This window comes from Macaca fascicularis, chromosome 7 (genome assembly GCF_037993035.2).
Source record: "Macaca fascicularis isolate 582-1 chromosome 7, T2T-MFA8v1.1".
NCBI classification, from domain to species: Eukaryota; Metazoa; Chordata; class Mammalia; order Primates; family Cercopithecidae; genus Macaca; species Macaca fascicularis.
In genome coordinates, this window is record NC_088381.1 from 10,038,427 (window position 1) to 10,062,046 (window position 23,620).

The 23,620-nt window shown below is 44.3% G+C and overlaps 1 protein-coding gene across 7 annotated transcripts in view; it reads left to right on the forward strand.

Annotated features, from left to right (window-relative positions):
- Window positions 1-23,620, forward strand: part of RYR3 (ryanodine receptor 3) — a 566,003-nt gene that overhangs the window by 461,855 nt on the left and 80,528 nt on the right. For all 7 annotated transcript variants that reach the window (XM_005559076.5, XM_065547708.2, XM_065547709.2 and 4 more), the window contains exons 61-66: window positions 3,572-3,621; window positions 4,025-4,085; window positions 6,867-7,105; window positions 8,474-8,555; window positions 17,159-17,289; window positions 22,624-22,944. In XM_005559076.5, coding sequence (XP_005559133.3) covers window positions 3,572-3,621; window positions 4,025-4,085; window positions 6,867-7,105; window positions 8,474-8,555; window positions 17,159-17,289; window positions 22,624-22,944 — 884 coding nt within the window. The remainder of the gene's footprint in view (window positions 1-3,571; window positions 3,622-4,024; window positions 4,086-6,866; window positions 7,106-8,473; window positions 8,556-17,158; window positions 17,290-22,623; window positions 22,945-23,620) is intronic.

Below are 23,620 nucleotides of genomic sequence, written 5' to 3' on the forward strand. Positions count from 1 at the left end.
CCTGGTATGGGTGAGATGAAATTTGCAGTCTAAAGCAACATAATTCAGTTTAAATTCCTAATAGGAAAAAAAATTTTTTCATCAAAAGCATCAGCCTTGCTACTCATTCCACTAGGCTAACATGTAGATACATTAACAGAAATAAGAAAAGAGGGCATCTGTCATGATTGGGCTAAAAGATAGATTCTACTATGCCTCAGGTTCTCTCTGTATTTTATTAAAGAAAGACAGGAATAGACTAGACTTTTAAGTAGCAAAAAGCTAAGACCCTAATGAAAATAGTTAGGAGGCCAGACGCAGTGGCTCATGCCTGTAATCCCAGCACTTTGGGAGGCCGAGGCAGGCGGATCACCTGAGGTCAGGAGTTTGAGACCAGCCTGGCCAACATGATAAAACCCCGTCTCTACTAAAAATACAAAAATTAGCCAGGCATGATGGCACACATCTCTAATCCCAGCTACTCAGGAGGCTGAGGCAGGAGAATCACTTGAACCCGGGAGGTGGAGGTTGCAGTGAGCCAAGATGGCACCACTGTGCTCCAGCCTTGCCAATGGAGTGAGACTCCATCTCAAAAAAAAAAAAAAAGAAAGAAAGAAAAAGAAAATAGTCTAAAGATGCTTTCCCTGGCATCCAGTGAACAGTGTACATTATAGGGCCCAGCCTTTAAATATCACCATCTCGGGGAGGATAATCAACTTCGAGATTTAGCTAACTTTTATGAAACACTTAGCATAACTGAACATTGAGTACAGTTTTTCATATAAGAGTTATTGCCCATTTATATAAAACTCATTGTGAAACGTCACCATGTTTGAAATGCTGAGACCTGCCTGTGTAGTATGATCTCCATTTTCCAGATGAAGAAATTGAAGTTCAGTTGCGTTCACTCCACTGTCCAAAGTGACTCTTCTAAGTTAGGACAAGAATAAAAATGCATTCCTGGCCGGGCGCTGTGGCTCATGCTTGTAATCCCGGCATCTGGGGAGGCTGAGGCGGGTGGATCACTTGAGGTCAGGAGTTTGAGACTAGCCTGGCCAACGTGGCAAAACCCCATCTCTACTAAAAATACAAAAAAATTAGCTGGGTGTGGTGGCGTGCACCTCTAGTCCCAGCTACTCTGGAGGCTGAGGCAGGAGAATCGCTTGAACCCAGGAGGCAGAGGTTGCAGTGAGCCGAGATGGCGCCATTGTACTGCAGCCTGGCCAACAGATGAGTCTCCATCTCAAAAAAAAAAAGAAAAGAAAAAACCAGTCCTCTCTATCACATCAAGTATGATTTATTCTACACCATAATTACTTACTCTAAGACAGGAGAAGCCGCATGCTGTCAACACAACATACTCTTAAAATCAGGTGCTGACCGAAGATGACCTCCTAAACATTTGCAGGATGCAGCAGTGTTTCTTGTAAGAAGCTAGGGAAACGGTGGGTAAAGTGAGATATTCAGATAATCCAACAGAGGGCAGGTGTGTCTGTTTACCTGTTTTTCTTAAATTATTAATTCATGGAAATGTAACATTTGTTCAACCAGGCACCATTTGTCACGGCTGGAATACAACCTGGAGCTGATCAGCCTTGCAAATAGCTCTGAAATCCATCAGTGGGCTTTCTGCCCTCCCACAGAATCAGTCGTGTTTGCACTGAATGTGTCTGCATTGCCAGACTCCTCTTTGCAGCCTTCGTCCTTGCCCCACCTCCTCTGCATCTGCAGCCCTTTGCCCATGGGTCTCAGACTCTCCCTGAGATTCCTTTCACTCATTGTCTTCAAACTCTGAGATGGAGGAGGGGCTCTTGGCTAAGGACAGTGCTTCCAGTTAAATCCCGGGCTCCATAGGCAACAAGCAGTAGCCTTTGGAAATTTCAGATCCAGGCCTTGGCATGCCTGAGAAAGCACTTCTGACAATGAGGTTAGCCTTGTTAGTATCAAAATCAAACAACTCAAATATCTGCCTTTGTTAGAAAAACATTGTTTTGTGTTTATACAGAACATGTGTCCACTTTGAAGCATTTTCACCAGATATAACTGAGTTTACCTGCCCCTTATTCTGAAACTCAAGTCCTATGATGACTCTCGACAGTGAGAAAGTTAGCACACAGAACAGTTAAGGGGCTTCCCCAAAACAGCCCAGCTAATCACAGAGCTGCAGAGCCCACATTCCACAGGGTTAGCCCTTTGCCCCAGCTCCATGAGTTTGTATCAAACAAACTCTGAAAAAAACACCACGTCTCTGAAAAAAACACCATGGGAAAAGCAAAAGAGCAGCCCATATTTAATTTCACCCTAGATGGCTGCCAAATTTCTGGTAACTTATCGTGTGTTCTCTTAAGCTATAGGCCAGGGCTTCCCAACACTTTTCCACTGCAAAACCAAGTAACTAGCCGTGGGAACTTCTGTTGTGATTTTCCGGTAGGCAGCCCAGACAGACTCAGGGCATTTATTGAAAACCAGAGGTGAGCAGGTTTTCTTCCCCATCAACTCTCAGGATGCATTCCTTCCCCATTTGAGTTGTCCTGTGGAGCTTCTTACCCCATTCTTACCCTGAATGGGGTAAGAAGCTCCGCGACAAGTTATGAATCAGAAACTGGGAACGTGTCACCAGGGGACCCCATGGCCTAGACAGGTGGCTTTTCTCTCTTTCTCTTTTTTCCCTCGTTCTATTCCACTGCTTTCTGAAGCAACTGCAAAGTTCTTGTGGAGCCATGCCAGTGTCAGCAATGTCAGTTCTGAGCAATCTTCCCAAGAGCTTCAGCAACAGAGGTCAAAGGATGGCCACAGTGCCCCTAGATGAGGTCCATTAGCAGCATGTTCAGAAACAGTGACGGGCTCCTTTCTAACATCACGAGGCCCTCGTTAGGCACTGTGGAAAGTCAAACAGTGAGGCACAGCTGAAACTTCAGCGGTTCCACGTGCAAAATATGGGTGAAAGCATGAAGGAGAGTCAAAAAACACAAAAATATGCAGCATGGCTTTCCTAGTTTCCAAGGGCCCAGTTAGAACAGTGACCTGGTCAGGCCTGGAGACTAACTGGAGATGACAGAGAATATACAGTTCTTAAAATGTTTTTGTTTAACACAATCTCACCTTGTACCTGAACCGTTAACACTTTCCAATCCCAACTTTCTGCCAACCTCCCAACTAAAACTTCACACCCTCAATGGAAGGCTACAAAATGGTTTGCAACCCATTGCAACAAGGGGAACATCATGCCTTTTTCCAGAGTCTTCATTTATCCCTGAATGTCATACAAATAAACGTTTCAATACATGGTTCTCTATAGCAAAGGATACTTTGCACTGTGTCACTGCAAAATACTATAAATGTTTCAGAGGGATTGTGTTTAATAAAGATGGAGCTGCCTGCAAGGTACTTTTCATGATTCTCCAAGGCAGTGTGAGCCACACATGTTCCTGAGTGTGGACCAGAGGATTCTTTGCTAGGAACGTAGTGCATCTTCCTAGAATGCCACTCTGTGCCCTCTGTTTCACAGTGTAAGGGACATTGGGGTGGGGGATACAAAGCATGAGTCCTTTCATCTCTGTGACTTTCTGAATTGTTTTCTTTTCTGCTTCAGCCTGTTCTGCAAACTTGCTGCCCTTGTTAGACACAGAATTTCCCTCTTTGGTAAGTGAAGTGTTGCTAAAGGCACCGCTCCTCCCTGTAATCATCCTGAACTTGTACTTTGCCTTTATTTGTGTCTTCCTCAGACCACCCAGGCCTTGGGACTAAGGTGTCACCTAAATTTGCCATAGAAAATTGATCTGAAGCGTGATAAATGACCTCTTTACCCTTTTAACTGCTCAGATTTTCCACACCAGTGAAATTTTCATCTCTGCCTCTGACATCCATCATAAAGCAAAGGCTGTGTCAGGCTAGAAATGAATGCATTGTCTCTGAGCACAGGCCTAGCACTTTATGTGTTGGTAGTTAATGATGCTGGGCTGTGGTTTGTGCATGTGGAGAAGACTGCATTTGAAAGACAGGCTGAGTGGTTTGGGGGAATCACAGATGATATTTTTTATTCTAGGTAGTGATTCTACTACAATGGTGAGCTGTCTTCACATCTTAGCTCAGACACTTGACACAAGGTAAGTCTGCCCAGTTTTTCCCAATAGTTTCTCATGACTTCCTCTCTGACCCTGTCATCTCACTAATTTTACTGAAGAGAAGACAGATCACTGCTGCCAGGGTTTGGGAAGAGAGAGGAGACAAGGCAAAGACCCTAGAAGTTAGCACTCTCTTTTTCACAGTTCACATAACGAGAGTCACTGCCATGGCAGAGACGGAATGCTAAGGCCTGATCAGTTCTTGTCTTTCCTTCCTAAGAAGTTCATCTTTCAGAAGATAAAATATATAATGTGGCATAGCCCACTGGTGGGTGGTGAATCTACAAATGTTATGGGAAAGGTGAACAACAGCCCTCTGAATTCAAAATGGCCAAGGAAGGAAATGCACAGAGATCTGACTTCCAAAGAATCAGAGACAAAGACGATCCCATGGCCTAGGAATTTGGGAAGAAGTGTTAAAAAAAAAAAAAAATACATAAGTTCTGGTAATAACACAAATGATGAGACTGAAAAAGAGAGATGCAGGCCTGGCGTGGTGGCTCACGCCTGTAATCCCAGCACTTTGGGAGGCTGAGGCAGGCAGATCACTTGAGCTCAACAGTTGAAGACCAGCCTGAGCAACATGGTGAAACATCTTATCTACAGAAAATACGAAAATTAGCTAGGCATGGTGGTGCATGCCTGTAGTCCCAGCTACTTGGGTGGCTGAGGTGGGAGGATGGCTTGAGTCCAGGAGGTGTAGGTTGCAGTGAGCTGAGATAGCGCCACTACACTCCAGCCTAGATGACAGAGCCAGACCCTGTCTGGAAAAAAAAAAAAAAAAAAAAGCAGCAGTGGAAAGAACTGACAAGGAGCTTTCTTTAACGTGTCTGTTAAGAAGGGTCCTTGTCAGAGTCGGACACCATAGTTTCTGCCTGTAATCGAAGCTATTCAGGAGGCTAAAGTGGAAGGATTGCTTGAACCTAGGAGTTCAAGACCAGCCTGAAGAATGTAGCGAGACCTAAGTAAGGAAGGAAGGGAGGAAGGGAGGGAGGAGGGGAGGGAGGGAGGGAGGGGAAAAGAAAGAAACGTTTTTATCAAAGTTGGGAGGAGGACACACCTCCTAAGACCCTATGCAAAAGAGGTTACCAGCCCAAAGGAGTGGGACACTAAAAGAGTGTCCCAAAGATGAAAATCCTTGATGAATTGAGAATGGCTATGAAAAAGGAGGGGAGTAAGGACTATTAAAGGGATGAGAAATCTTTAAGAAACTTGGGAAAAGTCTTGAGAGAGTCCAGTGTTTGTTTGTTTGTTTTGTTTTAAATGACGATCAGTTGCAGGTTGGTGTATTGAGTAATTATTCCTAACAAAACTTGGGACTAGAAAGTTAGGAAGGGCCAGATGCAGTGGCACATGCCTGTAATCCCAGCACTTTGAGAGGCAGAGGTGGGGGGATCGCTTTAGGCCAGGAGTTAAAGACCAGTCTGGGCAACATAGACCCCCATCTCTACAAAAAATTTTAAAAATTAGCCAGACATGGTGGCACATGCCTGTGATCCCAGCTACTCGGGAGGCTGAGGTGAGAGGATCGCTGAGCATGGGAGTCTCCCATGAGAGGTCACTGCACTCCAGCCTGTGCAACAGAGTGAGACCCCATCTCAAAAAAAAAAGTTAGGAAGACAGCTCATGAATACTTATAGGACAAGAACAAGCCTCACTGACTTAATTTCTTTGTTTTTATTGTCTTGGATGAATTGAATGATTATCAGGAGAATGATGTAGATAAAAAGCATCTGTCTTTCAGCCAAGTCTTTCATAATCTTCTGAATAAGATACAGAAATATAAAACTTATAGATGACTTGTAAGCTTTGTTCCAATTCTAAGTTTTATGAAATACTGTAGTTTTGATGGAAGATGTCAAATGTCCAGAGCTGATCATCATCCCTGTAGATCACATTTCAATGTTTTGTTTTGTATTTTCCAGAAGTGTGATTAAGCTGTTTACTTTAAAAGGGCTAGGTGTCTCTTTTCTCTTTCCTCATCCAATCTAGGACATTTCCTGCAAACTAACAGAAGTCTAAACTTCTGTTGACTTATTTCTTTGCTCTTTTTCTCTAAGAGGTCTCGCATCAGAAGAGTTTATGTTTCTAGCTAGCCTTTATAAAAGTTATTTAGCCAGGCTGGGTGCAGTGGCTTATGCCTGTAATCCCAGCACTTTGGGAGGCCAAGCCGGGTGGATCACCAGGTCAAGAGATGGAGACCTTCCTGGCCAACATGGTGAAACCCCGTCTCTACTAAAAACACAAAAATTAGCCGGGTGCGGTGGCGGGCGCCTGTAATGCCAGCTACTCGAGAGGCTGAGGCGGAACAATTACTGGAGCCCGGGAGGTGGAGGTTGCAGTGAGCCGAGATCACACCACTGCACTCCAGCATGGTGACAGGGTAAAACTCGATGTCTCAAAAAAAAAAAAAAAAAAAGTTGTTTATCCCACAACTTTTCTTAAAGCTCATTTCCCTGTTCTTTTAACTTTAGCCAGTTGCAACTTACTATAGATAATAGCAGGTGGCTTCATTCTAGATTGTTCTCTGCATTTCCTAAAGAGGTGAGCAGTATTTTCCTCAGATTGTCCAGTGGCTAGCCCCTCTGGGATTGTGTGATTCAGGTTTCTTCGTGGATGTTAACTGCTATCTCCCTTTCTCCTGACACAGTGTCATTGAGTGACAGGAGTGGCAAATGTCTGCCCAGGTGGCGCTGCCAGCCAGTTTCAAGAAGAAGGTTGGCCAAAAGTGCAGCTCTAGATTTGAACACTGTTTGCTTGCAGGACTGTCATGAAGTCGGGCTCCGAGCTGGTGAAGGCTGGGCTACGAGCGTTCTTTGAAAATGGTGCGGAAGACTTGGAGAAGACCTCAGAAAACCTGAAACTTGGGAAGTTCACCCATTCCCGGACGCAGATTCAAGGCGTTTCTCAGAATGTTAACTACACTACAGTGGCCCTGCTCCCCATCCTGACGTCCATCTTTGAGCACGTCGCTCAGCATCAGTTTGGAATGGATCTACTCTGTGAGTTCTACTGGTATTTGCCATGGATTTATGTGTGCGTGGCCCCAGATAGGAGGTGCAGGGCCCATTCACTTATGTTGACTTTGAGGGCAGAGCAGAGAGAGAATTATTGCATGACTTTTCCTTCTTAGATTTAAAAAAAAAAAAAAATGGGGGAAAGTAGTAATAGACTCTTGGAATGGAAAGAAATTCCCTAACTTGAATATATAATATTTATCTTTTTCCACTTTTGTTCTGGACCAGAATTTCCCATCTGCTAGTCTAGCTCTCAGCTATTGTACTCTCGCTTCATTTGAAAGGTTATCTGAGTAATACAGTGGGAGATAGATTTGCTCCTGGGTTTTTGAGACATCATTTTTCTTATTAAGAAGCCTTAATTTATTCATTGGATACCAGGAGCAAAGGAAAAATGCTAACATTTCATTATCTGAGCTTTCAGAAGACTAAAGTTGGTTGGTTTTATTTTAGTTTGCATTAACACCATGTTTAGTGCCACCATTTCCAGCCCCCTGTGCAGATAATCTGCCACCAAACTTCAGCTTTACACTTTAAATGTTGGGACATGATTTAATTTGACCAGTTGTTGATAGCTAGGACTATGTCTTTTATATCCTTGAACAACTGAAAATCAATAATTTCTGTTGTGTGGGGGCTGGGAGAACATCTAAACTCATTATTTTGTGTCATAGAAATGATGCAATTCCTTAGCTGGAAAATAAAACATTAAATTATTTCTGAAAGTAGTCCCAGCCTTGGTATGAGCTCCAGACATGGCTAGGGATGTTGAGCCTGCAGATTCACAAGCAAAACATGCCCATCCCCTAGGAAACATGATACAAATCATGCTATTGAATTGCCTTTTTCCGAACACCCAGCATAGAACTTGGGATAGGCAGACATGAGGGATTTTGCTCTGTCTCTAAGGAAAGTCTAGCAGTTTGACGTATCTTCCTGGGAAATGAGCAAAAGGCTCATTCAAGCTTCAGATTTTTTGCATTCTTCCTTCCCAAGGAAGGAAATATTGCACTGGATAAAATTTGGCTAAAATGTCTGTCTCTGTTGGAAACAAACCAAATCACATTATGGAAGGACCCATTGGTCAAGTGATTCCTTTCCCTGTGAAGCAATGTGGTCTTCATGGTAAGCCCCACAGAGGAACTGGGATTGCTCAGTGGAGGATTTTTCCTATCTTTTTTTTTTTCCCAGTCCAGCAATTAGCAAACTGGCATCTGGGTAGAAAAGGGATATGTTCGTTGAGAGAGAGAGGTTTTACTCTTGACTGATGCTCATGCATTTTTTTTTCCTCTTCATGGATCCTTTCTGTGTTCAGGATTGGTGCAAATCAATGACATTTCTTCTTTGTTTCAGTGGGTGATGTGCAGATTTCCTGCTACCACATTCTGTGCAGCCTCTACTCCCTTGGGACAGGAAAGAACATTTATGTTGAAAGGTAATTAGTGAACGAAGAGGCTAACACTTTCAGGCGTAGCAAAATGTTACTTACAGTTTTTTAAACACTTAATGATATCATTTCAATGCAGCAAAACCAAAATGCTCACTGTTATAGAGTGGTGGTTTTGAGATTCTTACGGCAATATAAAGAAGTGCCATGATGAGGCTATTGAGATTGATGACTTCTGTGGAGATAGCTGGTGAATGTAGGTGGCTGCAGAAGCAATATAGCCAAGCTAAATCATGAGCTTGTAACCAAACTGTGTTGGAGATATGTCTGTTTCTTCAGAATCACAGCTTCTAAATAGCTTTCAGAGTGTCTGAGGTTAAAGTTTGCTGAGAAGCTCAAGGGACATGCGGCAGGTGCTTTAGTGTTTAATGAGTTTCTGTGTGCTACAACCCCGGACCTTTACCGGTCTTGGCTGTCAGATTTGCTATAGTTTTCAACAAGTGCACACTTTGGTATTAGCAATGCTAGTCAATCCTCTTGAGTCTAAGCAAGCTGATTGCAGAAGTGTGTGGGTTCCAGTTGGCCTCTCTAATCTGCCTGTCACAGCAGAGGCCCTCAGTGACCCCTCGCTTTTCAGCATCAAATACTTTGTGTTCTGTTGTTCTGTTTAATCCATGGGGAAGATCGGAAGGATAAACAGTATTAACAAAACTCTGGATCTTACTCTTATCCTTGGAAGATTTTTGTTTTCTTTCTTGCCTTTTCAAACAAGCAAACTGGAAAGAATTGAATCTGTACTTAAAATTACTTAATCTAAAATCCTTCGGTATCTATTTTCCATGATGCTTTTATCAAACAAATCAGCGGTGAACCGTTGTCTCATGTCAAAACTTATATTTATTCAAATTGCAATTTCTCAATAAAGCCAAAAATAAAATAAAAGCCTTCAGCCCCTTCAAGAACTAAGGAACTACTGACTTGAAGTCATGTACTAGAAACCAAAAACTGTTGTAGAAATGTCTGTTTCTTCATAATCACGGCTTCTAAATAGCTTCCAGAATACAAGAAATTAGTTGAGGAACTAATGACTACATTTGTTTTTATTATGATTTTTAAGTCTTTAACAGTTGTCAGGCTTTTCTTACTGTTTTACATAAAATATAGATAAATCTTTTATAATTTAGGATAGGAACTGGGCAGACAAAGTTTTATCCATATTTTATACCAAATCACAGAAAAATCAACAAAAAAATTTCTATTAATGCCAAATTCCACTTAAGGCAGATGTTTTTAGTTTATTTCTCCCACTGAGCATTTGTAAATACGTCCTCAGTATCTTTCTCATTCTCTCATTACATGTATACATTCACCCGTATGTCTGCACGGTTCTTTGTACAAGTTTTTATAAAGCTTATGCATTCTTCTCTTGAAAAAAAAGTCAAAGAAAAGTCAACTCTGATATGTCCGACCAGAAGAAGACTGCTTTCCATGTGACTTTCTCTCCTTCATTCATGCATTCATTCCAGGTTGATTGTGTAGCTGCAGCACCGTGAAAATTCTGTCTGTGCTTCGTACTCCCTGTTGGTAGAAGTCAAGGCTTGGAGAAGTCTCTAGGTTAAGGCTGTCCCTATTGCTTTTTTCTGTATTTTTTTTCCTAAATATTTTTCCCCCAAACTATGTTTCTCATCTGTTGGTTGGTTATTAGGTGCACTGCCAGTTCTCGAGAGTGGAGAGGATATGTGTGCTTGTGTGTTTTAAAATGGAGGAGAATGAACAGGAAGAAACAGCAGGCAGCTTCACCTCTGAGAAGCTGGCTCAGGACTAACTCTTTCTCCCTAAATCAGCCGTGTGTTTAGCCCTAGCAATGTACCAACGCTCAGCCTCTGATGTTCTCCCCCAACTAAAGTAAGCAACTGGCCCAGGTGAGAGGCTGATGAAACTCAGTGCATCCTAGAGTCATAGGACTTGTGTTTAGTGATTTAACGTAACTGTATCCCCTACTTAGAGAACTCAAGTCGGTGGCCACAAAATGGGCTACTTCTCTCACTCTTTCGCTTCACCTGACCTCCAGGGTTCCTCTAGGCTAGGAGTCCAGGTCATGAGAATGGCAGGATGGCAGGTATACTTCTCCCTACTCTGTTCCCATCTGCTACTCTGTAATATGCAACATGGCCCCACACGCATGCTGCCCGCCAGGTCTCCCGTGGCCTGCTCACACCCTTCATCCTCATTGTTTCAGGCAAAACCTTTTCTTTTGGCCCCCTTAAAACCCCTGTATTTACTTGCAAAGATTTCTATGTCCTCTTCCAGGTCTGGAAAGTGTGTTTCCATTTCGGTGTCCTTACTTGATTTGGTTCGTATTTTATGGGTTCAGAGTTATCGTACGTTTTCCAGTTTTAGCACAGATCAAGATGTCTTCCCAGTTTCTTTTCCTCATTTCTTGTGGGTTTCACAGAGCAAAGTACAATGAACCCACCATGTCTCCATCACCTTTTGCTGACATCTCCTAGACTGATGAACGTATGTAAGGGAATCACTAGGTATCCTGCTTTCCAGCTCCACCTGGAGTATGCTTTGTAGATAGAAATGATTCAAGACACCTTGGTGATAGGGTTGACTGTGAGGGGAAAAGTCATTGAAACAGAGTACAGACATTTCTTTTGGAGTATTTTCTAATTGAGAATGTCATTGACAAATGGAGTTTTCAGACACAAAATTTCAGAGAAGGATAATGGTTTGTGCATTTAATCATGCAGAATACCTGCTTATTTAACTTGGAGACACTTTGATGAACTTAAAGAACATTTGATGGGCGTTATTCAAGAAAGCAAAGCTTGAAACTTGATAACATTAAACCCTGGGTCTCAGTTTTGCTTCACATGAAGACTGAGTTTTCTACTTCATGCTTTAAAGCTATTTTGTTTCTTTCATCCTGCCTGGCTCCCTTTGACCAATTATTTCTGATCAGACATTGCACAATGTTCCCTAAACCTCTAAGGTCACCAACACTGCTGTCTGGACCCGTGTCCTGCCCTGTCCCCACTGTGCTTTCTGCTTCTCTGTTGCATGCTATTTCCTGTCTTTAGTACCCTCTGGAACATAAATGAAGGAACTTTCAAAATTGCAAAGCACCATTTACATGGAAGACATTATTACTTTGATGACTTTGTCTTTTCCTGTATCCCTAACAATAGATTTTGAGAGGCAAGATTCAGAGCTGTGGAAGTAAAATTGAGAGATTGAAAAGGAAAGTGTGACTTGTCAAATTAGGATGTAACAAAAACTGAAATACAAACTGAACACTGTCCAGTCTGTCACCCATTGACCAAGAATGTATTGTGTGAAAAATACCGTACGAGGCAGTGAGAACCGAGACCAGACGAGCCTGGGCAACCTGGCAAGACCCAGTGGCTACAAAAAGTTTTTAAATCAGCCAGTCATGGTGGCACATGCTGTAGTCCTAGCTACTCAAGAGGCTGAGGTGAGAGAAGCGCGTGAGCCCAGGCTTTCAAGGCTGCCATAAGCTATGATAGCACCACTGCACTCCAGCCTGGGCTACCAGACAAGAACTTGTCTCTAAATAAAGAGAGTTTCCGTATCCAATGATAAACCCTTGCAATATATCCTCTGGCTATTATGGAGCTGTTTCTGTAGGCTTTTCTCTGCGGAAAGCTTGGCCCGTACCAACACTCCCTGCTGGGGAGCACTGATGACCGGGGAGCCTTATATTAATAACAGCAAGTCTTTGCCTATCTCAATCCCTCCTTGGGCTTTGGGGCCAAAGTCATCCACACTGATATTTCACAGCCGGGAGCATTAATTGGCAGACTTCTGGGTTTGACTTTTACAGACTTCTGGGTTTTACTTTTTTTATTTTTTCCTGGGTTTAACTTTTAACAGCTAGGCCAAGAGAGCTGTTGTTTATTTCTTGGCCAGAAGCTAATTAGCACCATTGTGTGCCCCAGACTAGAAAATGGCCTGTTGTGGAGCTTGTGGAGTGGTCAGCTTTGTCAGTAATTAATATGAGAGGGCAGGGCCAGTCCCCTGAGTCAACACAGCGCCAGAGAACTGAGACTTAGCAACCGCCTTTTACCCCAAGGACTGCCTTCGTGTCTGACTAACCTTCTAGAAATCCACTTTCAGGAGATCGTGGTTTTAATTTTGATCAAAGAAAGAGGGGAAAAAAAAGAGAGAGAAGAAGAATGGATCCATTCAGTACCAAGCCTCCTCAGGACCCGTTGTCTCTTAGGTTCATCTCCATGTAAAATTTGCTATCAGGCAGGGCACAGTGGCTCATGCCTATAATCCCAGCACTTTGGGAGGCAGAGGCGGGTGGATCACCTGAGGTCAGGAGTTTGAGACCAGCCTGGCCAACCTGGTGACACTTTGTCTCTACCAAAAATACAAAAATTAGTCGGGCGTGGTGGTGCGTGCCTGTAGTCCCAGCTACTCAGGAGGCTAGGGCAGGAGAATCGCTTGAACCCAGGAGGCAGAGTTTGCAGGTGAGCTGAGATCGCACCACTGTACTCCAGCCTGGGCAACACAGTAAGACTCTGTCTCAAAAAAAAAAAAAAAATCAGATTTGATGTCTTACCCCTTGTTATTCCTGATTTTCACCCAGGTTTTCTTTCACCAATGCTCTCCCTGTGGCCTTGTCCTTTCACAGTTTATCTCCTTATTTCTTCCTCCAACTCACAAAGCAAGACTGAAGAGAGAAAACACCACATTTCTACTCATTGGCCACTGTGGTAAAGATGGTAAAACTCTTAGCTGAAAAAAATCGCCCCTCGTGAATGCCTGTATTTGATGTGTAGAAGCACTCACTGTCCTCAGTTGTCACCAAAGGAATTGGCAACTCAGGTCTGAAGTTAACATGATGCCCCTCTTCCCACGCCTGGCCACACTTGGAGCTTAGTAAAGAAGAGAAATAATCGGGGAAGAGCAGGTGCTGAGAAGGAAAGGTGGGGGAAGAGGCCCGGCCTGGGGCCTGCTCAGAAGTGAAGCTGCCTTGTGAGAGCTTCCCCGAGAGCACCTGCGTCTCAGCAGTCTCCGTCTCCGCGCAGCATTGATACACAGGGCGCAGTAGGATTGGTTTGTCCAAGGGCTTCCACTCTCCTTCTGGAGAAGTCCTGGGTGGGGAGGTTGTAGCAGGCAAACCTTCATCCAAAGGACAAGACTGAGCCATCAGCTAAGAAGAGATTGCCTGACTGAGGACCTGTCAATCCAGTGTTGCTGACTGGGGCTGATTTTAAAGTTATTGGCTCAAATGCTTCATAGCCGAGCAGGCTATCATCCAAACCTAAGAAGAAGATAAAACATAAAACCACATATATTCACTTCCTCTTATAGTAATTTAAAAGATCACTTTTTAAAATATGTTTGGTAACTTGAATGAAGACTGGGTGGGTTTTCGAAGGAATACACAGCTTTCTGCCAACTCACTCACCCTTCCCTCCTCCTTCTCTCTAGTTCAGCAGACTTATCTTATATCTCAAGCAGGACACTTCTATCTACCCCCAGATTTGCTGTCTGCAGATTCTATCATAGTCTTGTGCAGTCATTTCTTTCAAGACCAGTTAAGATCACCATTTTTCTTTTCTTTTCTTTTCTTTTCTTTTTTTCTTTTTGAGATGGAGTCTCACCCTGTCACCCAGGCTGGAGTGCAGTGGTGCAATCTCAGCTCACTGCAACCTCCACCTCCCGGGTTCAAATGATTCTCCTGCCTCAGCCTCCTGAGTAGCTGGGATTACAGGCATCCACCACCATGCCCAGCTAATTTTTGTGTTTTTAGTAGAGACAGGGTTTCACCATGTTGGCCAGGCTGGTCTTGAACTCCTGACCTCGTGATCCACCCGCCTTGGCTTCCCAAAGTGCTGGAATTACAGATGTGAGCCACTATACCCGGCCAAGATCATACTTTTAATCCAACTCAAATATGTCTATTTCTCTGTTAGAGCAAAGCTGCAGGTTGACTCTAATCCTTAAGATTAGTCCATACAGATATGTTATTTGACCACATTGTTGATTTAGAGTTCAATATAGAACACAGGTTCTACATTTGCCCTGCATTTAATGAGAAAGAATCTGGAGGACAAAGGTTAAGGTTAAAACTATCTAGTTTACTTCTCAGTTAAAAAAAAAAAAAAAAAGGCTCCCCTAACCTCCCCATAATAAATACTTGTTATCCACTTTAAGACAATCTATGCTTTTGGCATTCTAGCTTCTTGGTGCTGCTGGAATTACTGGCTGTTGTCACAGTGAGAGGCAATTAACACATAGTCTTGGGCACAGGTCTCAGTGGGGAGCTGAAGGAAACCCACAAGAATTGGATGCCCTTCTGCTTCCACAGAGTCACAGTAAGGTGGCAAGTGTTGGCTCTTGGCTCTAAGTGCCCTTTCTCAAGCTGGCGATTGTCGTGTGATGATCCTGTAATATTCCCCGAGGTGCAGCCCAGCACCCTCAGTTCCCAGGGATACTGCTCATGAGCTCATATGCACAGCATAGCTCATATGCACAGCATCAGTGCTTGACTTGAGCTGATCAGTCATAGAGGCAGGCAGAGTAAGGGCTTGCGTATGGTAAGCCCCCCACCTAAGTCTTTTTCTTTCTTTCTTTCTTTCTTTCTTTCTTTTTTTTTTTTTTTTTTTTTTGAGATGGAGTCTTGCTCTCTCGCCCAGGCTGGAGCGCAGTGGCGCAATCTCAGCTCACTGCAAGCTCCGCCTCCCGGGTTCACGCCATTCTCCGGCCTCAGCCTCCGGAGTAGCTGAGACTGCAGGCACCCGCCACCACACCCAGCTAATTTTTTGTAGTTTTAGTAGAGACGGGGTTTCACCATGTTAGCCAGGATGGTCTTGATCGCCTGACCTCGTGATCCGCCTGCCTCGGCCTCCCAAAGTGCTGGGATTACACACGTGAGCCACCACGCCTGGCCCCACTTGAGTGTTAATTATAGACCTGTTGTCTGCATTTTCACCTATTATCTTTGTATCATGATCTAACAAAGGGCTCACATTATTGGTTTGTTTGAAAAAAGTCCCTCGTATCTGGGAGCTGATATCACATGAAACTTGCAAGTCAGGTGCATAGTCCCTCTGTGATTAGATATGGGCGAGTGGCTGACAGATGTTGATGGGTGGGAAAGAGATGGCTCTGGTCTCTCATTCATTAGAAAGCAACAGCTGTCAGTCCCTGCACAGGGCCCTCCTAGCCAGCTCTATCACTGTGTTATCTCACTAGCAGTAGATAAGATTCAAACCCAAAGTTCAGCCCAGATGTGGGAGGAAGAAAATGTATTGCAGTTCTGACTCTGCTTTGACCAGCCAAAGGTTAGTTCCCATCCCTTGTACTTACAGACTTGGTTACCCTGCAGGCAAGTGTAAGTACTCTCAGTTGGAGAACTTGGACTCTGGACAAAGAATCCCAAGCCTTTTGTTTTTGTTTGTTTGCTTGCTTCACAGAAAGACTTAAAAACCAGACCTTAAGATATGGTGGACAGTCAACTGTTTGTACAAAAGAGGGACGGGAGTAACAGTTATTTGAGGTCTCTGCTGTAAATCGAGAAGTAGGTTTTAGGACCTATTGTTTCTGTTAAAAAGCAGATCTTTTATTTTTGTGTCTCGTTGGTGCTTTGGTGTGTTACCTACTGTTCCCACTAGTGGACACCGGCTCCATCCATAGCAGAGAATAGACACAGGGAAATTACACAGATTTCAAAGCTTTTTTGAGAACGGGGGGGAATCCATCTCAATTTGGACAGCAGCAGAACTTGCTCTCACACATGCTGGGAGAGAGGGACAAAGCTGCACAGTGTATTATATCATCTTAACCAGTTAAGAACTAGGATCTGGCCGGGCGCGGTGGCTCACGCCTGTAATCCCAGCACTTTGGGAGGCTGAGGCGGGCGGATCACGAGGTCGGGAGATCGAGACCATCCTGGCCAACACAGTGAAACCCTGTCTCTACTAAAAAATAATACAAAAAGAAATTAGCCGGGTGTGGTGGTGGGCGCCTGTAGTTCCAGCTACTCAGGAGGCTGAGGCAGGAGAATAGTGTGAACCTGGGAGGTGGAACTTGCAGTGAGCCGAGATTGCGCCACTGCACTCCAGCCTGGGCGATGGAGTGAGACTCTGTCTCAAAAAAAAAAAAAAGAGGCCGGGTGCGGTGGCTCAAGCCTGTAATCCCAGCACTTTGGGAGGCCGAGACGGGCGGATCATGAGGTCAGGAGATCGAGACCATCCTGGCTAACACGGTGAAACCCCGTCTCTACTAAAAAATACAAAAAACTAGCCGGGCGAGGTGGCGGGCGCCTGTAGTCCCAGCTACTCGGGAGGCTGAGGCAGGAGAATGGCGTAAACCCAGGAGGCGGAGCTTGCAGTGAGCTGAGATCCGGCCACTGCACTCCAGCCTGGACGACAGAGCGAGACTCCGTCTCAAAAAAAAAAAAAGAAAAAAGAAAAAAGAGAGCTAGGATCTATGTAGCGAGAGCATTGGTTAGTGTCCAGAGAAAGATGAGGGGAAGAAGTGCATGCAACCTTGCTGGGCCTAGTGCCTGGGGATGTCCATGGGTTAATCTGTGGGGAAGGACTGGTCCGTCAATGCATGGGGCCAGCATGTGGGGGGCAACACTTCTAAATGCACTTCTTTGTTTCCAGGCAACGCCCTGCCCTTGGAGAATGTCTGGCCTCACTGGCAGCTGCCATACCAGTGGCATTCCTGGAGCCCACCCTCAATCGCTACAATCCTCTCTCGGTCTTCAACACCAAAACCCCCAGGGAGAGGTCTAGTAAGTATCTCCCCACAAAGGTCATCAACCCATTTCATGTGCTGAGAGGAGGGGAGCCACACAGGCCGGGAGCAGCAGTCCTGCAGCACTGTGGCTTTCTTGGTCTGAGAGGAGCCAGGAGGTGAGGTTAGGTAGGGACTCAGTTGCAGGTCTCCATCTTTCTGGAGAAAAAAGCTTGGGCAAGGCTTTGTTGTAATTAGGCTTCGATTTCTTCTTCTGTAAAGTGAGGAGTCAGTGTTGCTGATTTTGAAATCCTTTCCATCCTAAGACCTCAGAGTCTCCTGTCTGCTCTGGGTTTCAGTTCCCCATCTGCACCTGGGTATGTGACTCCTTTTTTGCAGTCCCTCTCCGGAGTGGGATCAGAAGGTGCACCTCCACACGAATAACCTAATTATACTCTTCGAGTCCACGGAGAGGCTGTGCTTCTAAAGATGCTGACCACACGTTTTCATCTTCGTGGACGATAAGACATAGAAAAGCACCAGAAGGAAGAGAAATTGTACAAGAAAGAGTATTTCTTAGCAAAAGTATTGACACACTAGGTTCCACAACAGGGTGGCAAACTATGACCACAGGGCCAATCTGGCCCCCTGCCTATTTTTGTAAATAAAGTTTTATTTGAACACAGCCACACCTACTTATTTACATTTGGTCTGTGGCTGCTTTAGCACAGCAATGGCAGAGTTGAGTAGAGGCAGGAAAGTTTGGCCCACAAGGCCTAAAATATTTACTATCTGGCCCTCTACAGAAAAGTTTTCCACCGTGTCTTGTAGAATAATCCTGGAACTAAAATCCAAGGCAGGTTGTAAATCTGGTTCTGGAGGGTCCTTGTATCTGGGTTAATTGTGATCCTGCCTCAGGACAAGGGAATAGGATAGAGGAGCTTCAAGTAGGAGCCTTGAATCAAGCTTGGGCTCCAACTAGAAAAAACTGCGATGATTCCATCTATTCTGAAGCAAAAATTACCAAACTATAGGCTAATCATTATTAAGGGAAAAAAAGCCACAGTAAATTATTTTCAACCAGAACTTTCTCTATTCAGAACCAATGTTTTCTTAAAATATTGCTATACACTACCAGTAGATGGCTGAACGTGGTGGCAATTCCATTTAGTTCAAGCCCCCTTTCTCAAACGGCCGTGAGATTTAAGGAAGAAGCGTTCTGAGCGAGAAAGGGCTCATACCACACTTTTCTTTGCCACCGCTGTTTTTTTTTCATCTAAAGATGTGACGTGCTAAGCCGTGGCAGCTTTATTCCCACTTGCTTCTTGTTACTTCAGGTAAGAGGAGCACATTGCCCCCCAGAAATGATCACCAGGACAATTCAGATAAGGCCACTAATAAAAATCTTGCACTGAACTAGAATACAGTGGAGACTAGTGTTCTCAGAGCTAGTCAAGAGAGAAACATTGGCAAGATGCGGCAACTTTCCAAAGTCCCATATGAAATCTGTAAGTTAACCTTTCCTCAACCCCTTCAGCCTCATTTTGCCCTTTCTTCCCTTCGAAACTAGCCAAAAAAAAAAAGTATTTCTGACCTTTTTTTTTTTTCTTCCCACTTCTGATTCCAAATGAGTCCTAGCTTTCCACCAAAGTGGAAGCTGAGCAACAGAGCCGGCTTTGGTGAAGTTGAGAAGGAGCTGTGACATCTCCAGGCAAATGCCAGCCCAGGTGTTGCTCCCTGACTCCAAAGGGACTTGGGGCCCAGTCATGACAGTTCTGGATATTTATACATTGATTCTGCTTCAACTGTGACTTGAGAAATAGTATATCTCTGTCTCTATAGCAGCACTGTGTAGAGCTTCACCTGGGAAAAGAGAGGAACTGCCTCTGCTCTTCAGTTCATAAAGGCACAGTGAGGATGTTTTGCCCTGCTCCTGTGCCTTTATGAACTGAAGAAGACAGAGGGAAGCCTCGGGTGGCTTTGGAAGGGAGGGGAATTAGTCTCTCGCACCGTGCTCCTTCCCAAGAGCTATTTGAAAAGTGCTCCTTCTCATTCTGTACACCTTTGCGTTGATTTAATAAGACATATTCATAAATAAAAAATGACTCCCCATCATTGCATACTCCAAAGGAAGAAAAGAAACAAGGTTGTAATTGGAGATGACACAGTCCTTTATCCATTAGTGACACACTATGGGACTCTGTGTCCAGCTCCCCTGAGCCCATGTGTTTGATCACTGGATTCAGTGAAGAGTGAATGCTGACCGTGTGTATGGCTCTTAAAAAGTTTACCTAGAGTCAGAGAATGACTGATGGCTTAATGAGCTGTAAGAAGGTAGACTTCATTCATGACAAAGTGGGTGGTCTGAGAAATAAAGGGTGGGGAAGAATGTTTAAGGTGACAGGTGATGTGAGCCTGTGGTTTAGAAATACAATATGAACTGATTTATCATGTCTTCAGTTAGTTGGGCATCTCTATAGACACTTGATGCTTTGCCAGCAGAATTACTCAGATTCGTATCTTCGATGCCCTATAACATCCTGGTGCATTTTCTTCCTCATCCAAAAATTATTAAGATATACCTAGAAAAAGTTCAATACTGTTATGTGCCAGTTATTCAAAACTAGTTACATCCTTGGTTATGGGTGGCAGTGATCTATTACTCAGAACACTAGATGGACCAAAGCATCCTATTACCAGTCAGTTTGCTTTTCTTCTGTACCCTATTGGAACTCTTTTCTTTTTGGTTGATTATTCCAATTCTAATGTAAGCCATCTGTATTGCAAAGAGAAGAGGTGCTAAGGTGAGGCACACAGGACTTTACAATCTAATCCAGTGGTTCTTGAATTCTAACGTGCATCAGAATCACCCAGGAGGCTTGTTCAAGACTGTCGAGCCCCCACCCCTAGGGTTTCTAATACGGTAAGTCAGTTTGGAGTGAGGCCCAGGAATTTGCGTTTTTAGCTGGTCTCCAGGTGATGCTGATGCTGCGGTAGGAGGACTGCACTTTGAGAATCACTGATCTAGAAGATAAAAGGACAATGATTCTAAAGATTCCCCCTCACAGTCTTGTGTCTGATTCTAAGAGGACACAGCTGAGGCTGTTTTTCTTGCAGCTCACTCAGAATTCATTCTGTGGGTTTATGCTGTGGCATTTGAACTACAAAACACCTGAATCACAAATGTTTGTTCCACTCAAGGACCAATTGCGTATAAATAACTTTTAAAGGTCATTATAATGGCTCCAGCGCAGCAACCTTAAGCAACTCTGTTTTCCTTAGGCAGCCGGCAAAAAGCGTTCATGATGATGTATTGTATAGGTGACATTTAAACAAACACACCTGAGCCTTATCATTTACAATCCCGCGGCAAATAGTTGTAAATTTCAGTTGCATCTATGGCCGTGGCATTGTTCTGTGTGTAGAACCTCAAGGTAGAACGTTTGACTTCCCTGTGTTTACCTCTGTGCTCTGAGAGTGTGTGTGTAAAATTACGTTGTTTGTAAGGGTCTCTCCAGACTCCCGTGTTCTTGTTACCCGTGACCATTGTTGTCCTGCTGCGAGATGCAGGACAGGCTCATTCTCTGCAAATGACTGTATCTGACCCATAATTTCCTTCTACGGCAAATCATAAGAGTTCAGGGTTCTTTGGCTTTCATGCTATTAATCCCTTTCAGTTGTCTGGGTTTTAAAAGATGTTGGTCCACTCCTGACATCCAAGGAGGAGAGATTTTTAGCCTTCTATCTACCAAAAGGCTCTAGTGATAACAACAAAAGTCATCACTAGGGAAAGGGTAATAGTGCTTCACCGGGCCTATCCCATAGCATAAAGGCTGCTGGGATCCATTGCTTTACAACTGCACATGCTGTCCAGGTAGAACCACTTGTCTCAGCTGCAGATTCATTCTCTCCAAGATAGCCAGGATTATTCTGTATCTCTGCTCCATGCAGTATAACCATGAGAGAAACTGAGACCGTCCCTTTCAATTGATCAGTATTCGTAAAGGCCAAGGAATTTGGTATGGCCTCTCCTATTTATTAATCCTTCAAGTCCAATGGACATAAAACCTGAAAATCTAGACAAGAAAGACCTCGAGCCAACAGTAATCCCAATGGCAAAGGGCCTGCAGGCATAACCCAATTCACGAAACATACATTTGTATTTGCAGTCTTCTGCTTTATCTTTGGAAATGTATGAGGACTTTGCATTTGATTCCAAATATCAAAAATAATTTCCTCAAATCTTCAGGGAACTGGTGTTCTGGGAAAACACACCACATCTTTCCTGTGGCTTCCCAGACTGCCCAGCTCCTTCAGTGCCTGATGGTTTTGCCCCAGTGTGAGAAGTTTGGCCTGAGGATGAAGTAGACACATTCTGTAGGAAGCAGTTAGATCAGTGCGTGTGTGTGCAAAGCTTTGGGCTTGTGGCTCTTACTCAGAATTGTCCGTGTCCCTCCACTCAGAGCCCTTGTTATCTTCTCACCTGTCAGGAACTTCAGGATGCTTCCAGTCTTCCTCCCGTCTTGCAGGAAAGAGTGTCCTTTACCTTACAGGAAGCAGGACAGAGAAGCCCTGGATTTTTCTGTTTACAGTTCTTGCATCTGACAGCCCTGCCTGATTGAATATTGAACTCTGTCTGTTGATCCTTCAGCCCGTGTGTCCTTGTCTAGAGCAGCACCCTCAGTCATTCAGGGTGAGGAAAAGATAGCGCTCCCACGATTCCTTACAAATCAGTCCTTGGAAACAAAAAGGATTAAGCAATTGACAGGGAGTCAATCAAGCCACCTCAGGTCATCCATCATTTCTATTGTGCAGCCAGAAATCAGTCCACGTGCGATGCTTTCCCCCCGCCCCAGAATTCCAGCTGGATGGAAAGTTGTTGTTTCTGGTCCAGCTGAAGGACTGTTAGATGAGTGGACTTTTATTTTTCCTTTTCTAAGCTGTACAGATGTGATCCAGGCAATGGCACCGCAACTTAAAACTAAACACTCATCAGTTGCTTTTCTCCTCTGATTCCTGATTTTCCTGCAGGGGACACGCTAAGGCCCAGGCAGTCTGGCCAAGAGGGAGAAGCCAAGAGACTGGCTTCATTACAGGGTAGTCTTAGGAACTAACTATCCCTCATCCTTGTGTCTGCTGTACTCCTTTAACCACAGGTTTGTTTTAAACCTGTGAAACCTCAACATGACATCTAGGAAGATAATGCAGCCTCTGGAAGCTGCAGTCTGTTCACAGACAGCTGGAGGACAAAAGCCACTCCACATCCAAGCTCACTGCTGTGAAGCTCTGGAAATTTATTTCTAAAGACCAAAGGAAAGGAGGGGCAGAGAGAAAGAAGCTTGCACCCACTGTGCTTTTGAATTTCTGTCCCTTTGTTCTTCCTCTCGAGCAGTTCTGGGGATGCCAGACACGGTGGAAGACATGTGTCCTGACATCCCCCAGCTGGAAGGCCTGATGAAGGAAATCAACGACCTGGCCGAGTCAGGGGCGCGGTACACAGAGGTGCCGCATGTCATCGAGGTGATCTTACCCATGCTCTGCAACTACCTGTCCTACTGGTGGGAGCGGGGGCCTGAGAACCTGCCCCCCAGCACGGGGCAGTGCTGCACCAAGGTCACCTCTGAACACCTCAGTCTCATCCTGGGCAACATTCTGAAAATCATCAACAACAACCTGGGCATCGATGAAGCCTCCTGGATGAAGCGCATCGCAGGTACCAATGCCTTTTCTCCCCGGTCCCCAGCCCAGGGCACAAGATAACTGGATTCTCTTTTCATCTCTATTATTAATTCCAAGATGGTTTTGCACAAGCTCTATCCAATATTTAAACCTCCCCATCCCCACCCCAGCTGCTTCACAGTAAAAAGAATTGACATATTCCCCTGAAGAGCTTCCTCGAGCCAATGCTCCTGCCCTACTCCCCTACTCATCCAGGCCCCTCAAATCTCCAGGAAGCCCTTCTTAATCAACTCCACTCAAATCCAATGAACATGGCTTTGTTTGATTTTGGTACTCAAGAATCCCATTTGCTCTTACAGTAATAATTGTCCAGAATTTTCCTGGTAAGTAATCCTGTGTGTTTTCCACTTGTATAAAACTCACTCCCATCTGACCTACACTGCAAGTTCCTTACTGTCACTCTGCATTTGTGTTGCACTTGATGCTTTCTGAGACACCCTCATGCAGCCTCACAGTAGGGGCACTTTGGGTTTTTTTCTTTTGTATCCCTCTAAAGTTACTTGCATACAGTCAGCTCTCAGTGAATGTTATTAGCCAATTTTCTCTTCCTAAAGCAACTTCAAAAAAAAGGACAGGCTTGGAAAATCACTAACTACTTTCCACAGTCAGGAAACCACAAATATTTTGTGTCCTCTGTGTCAAACTACAGT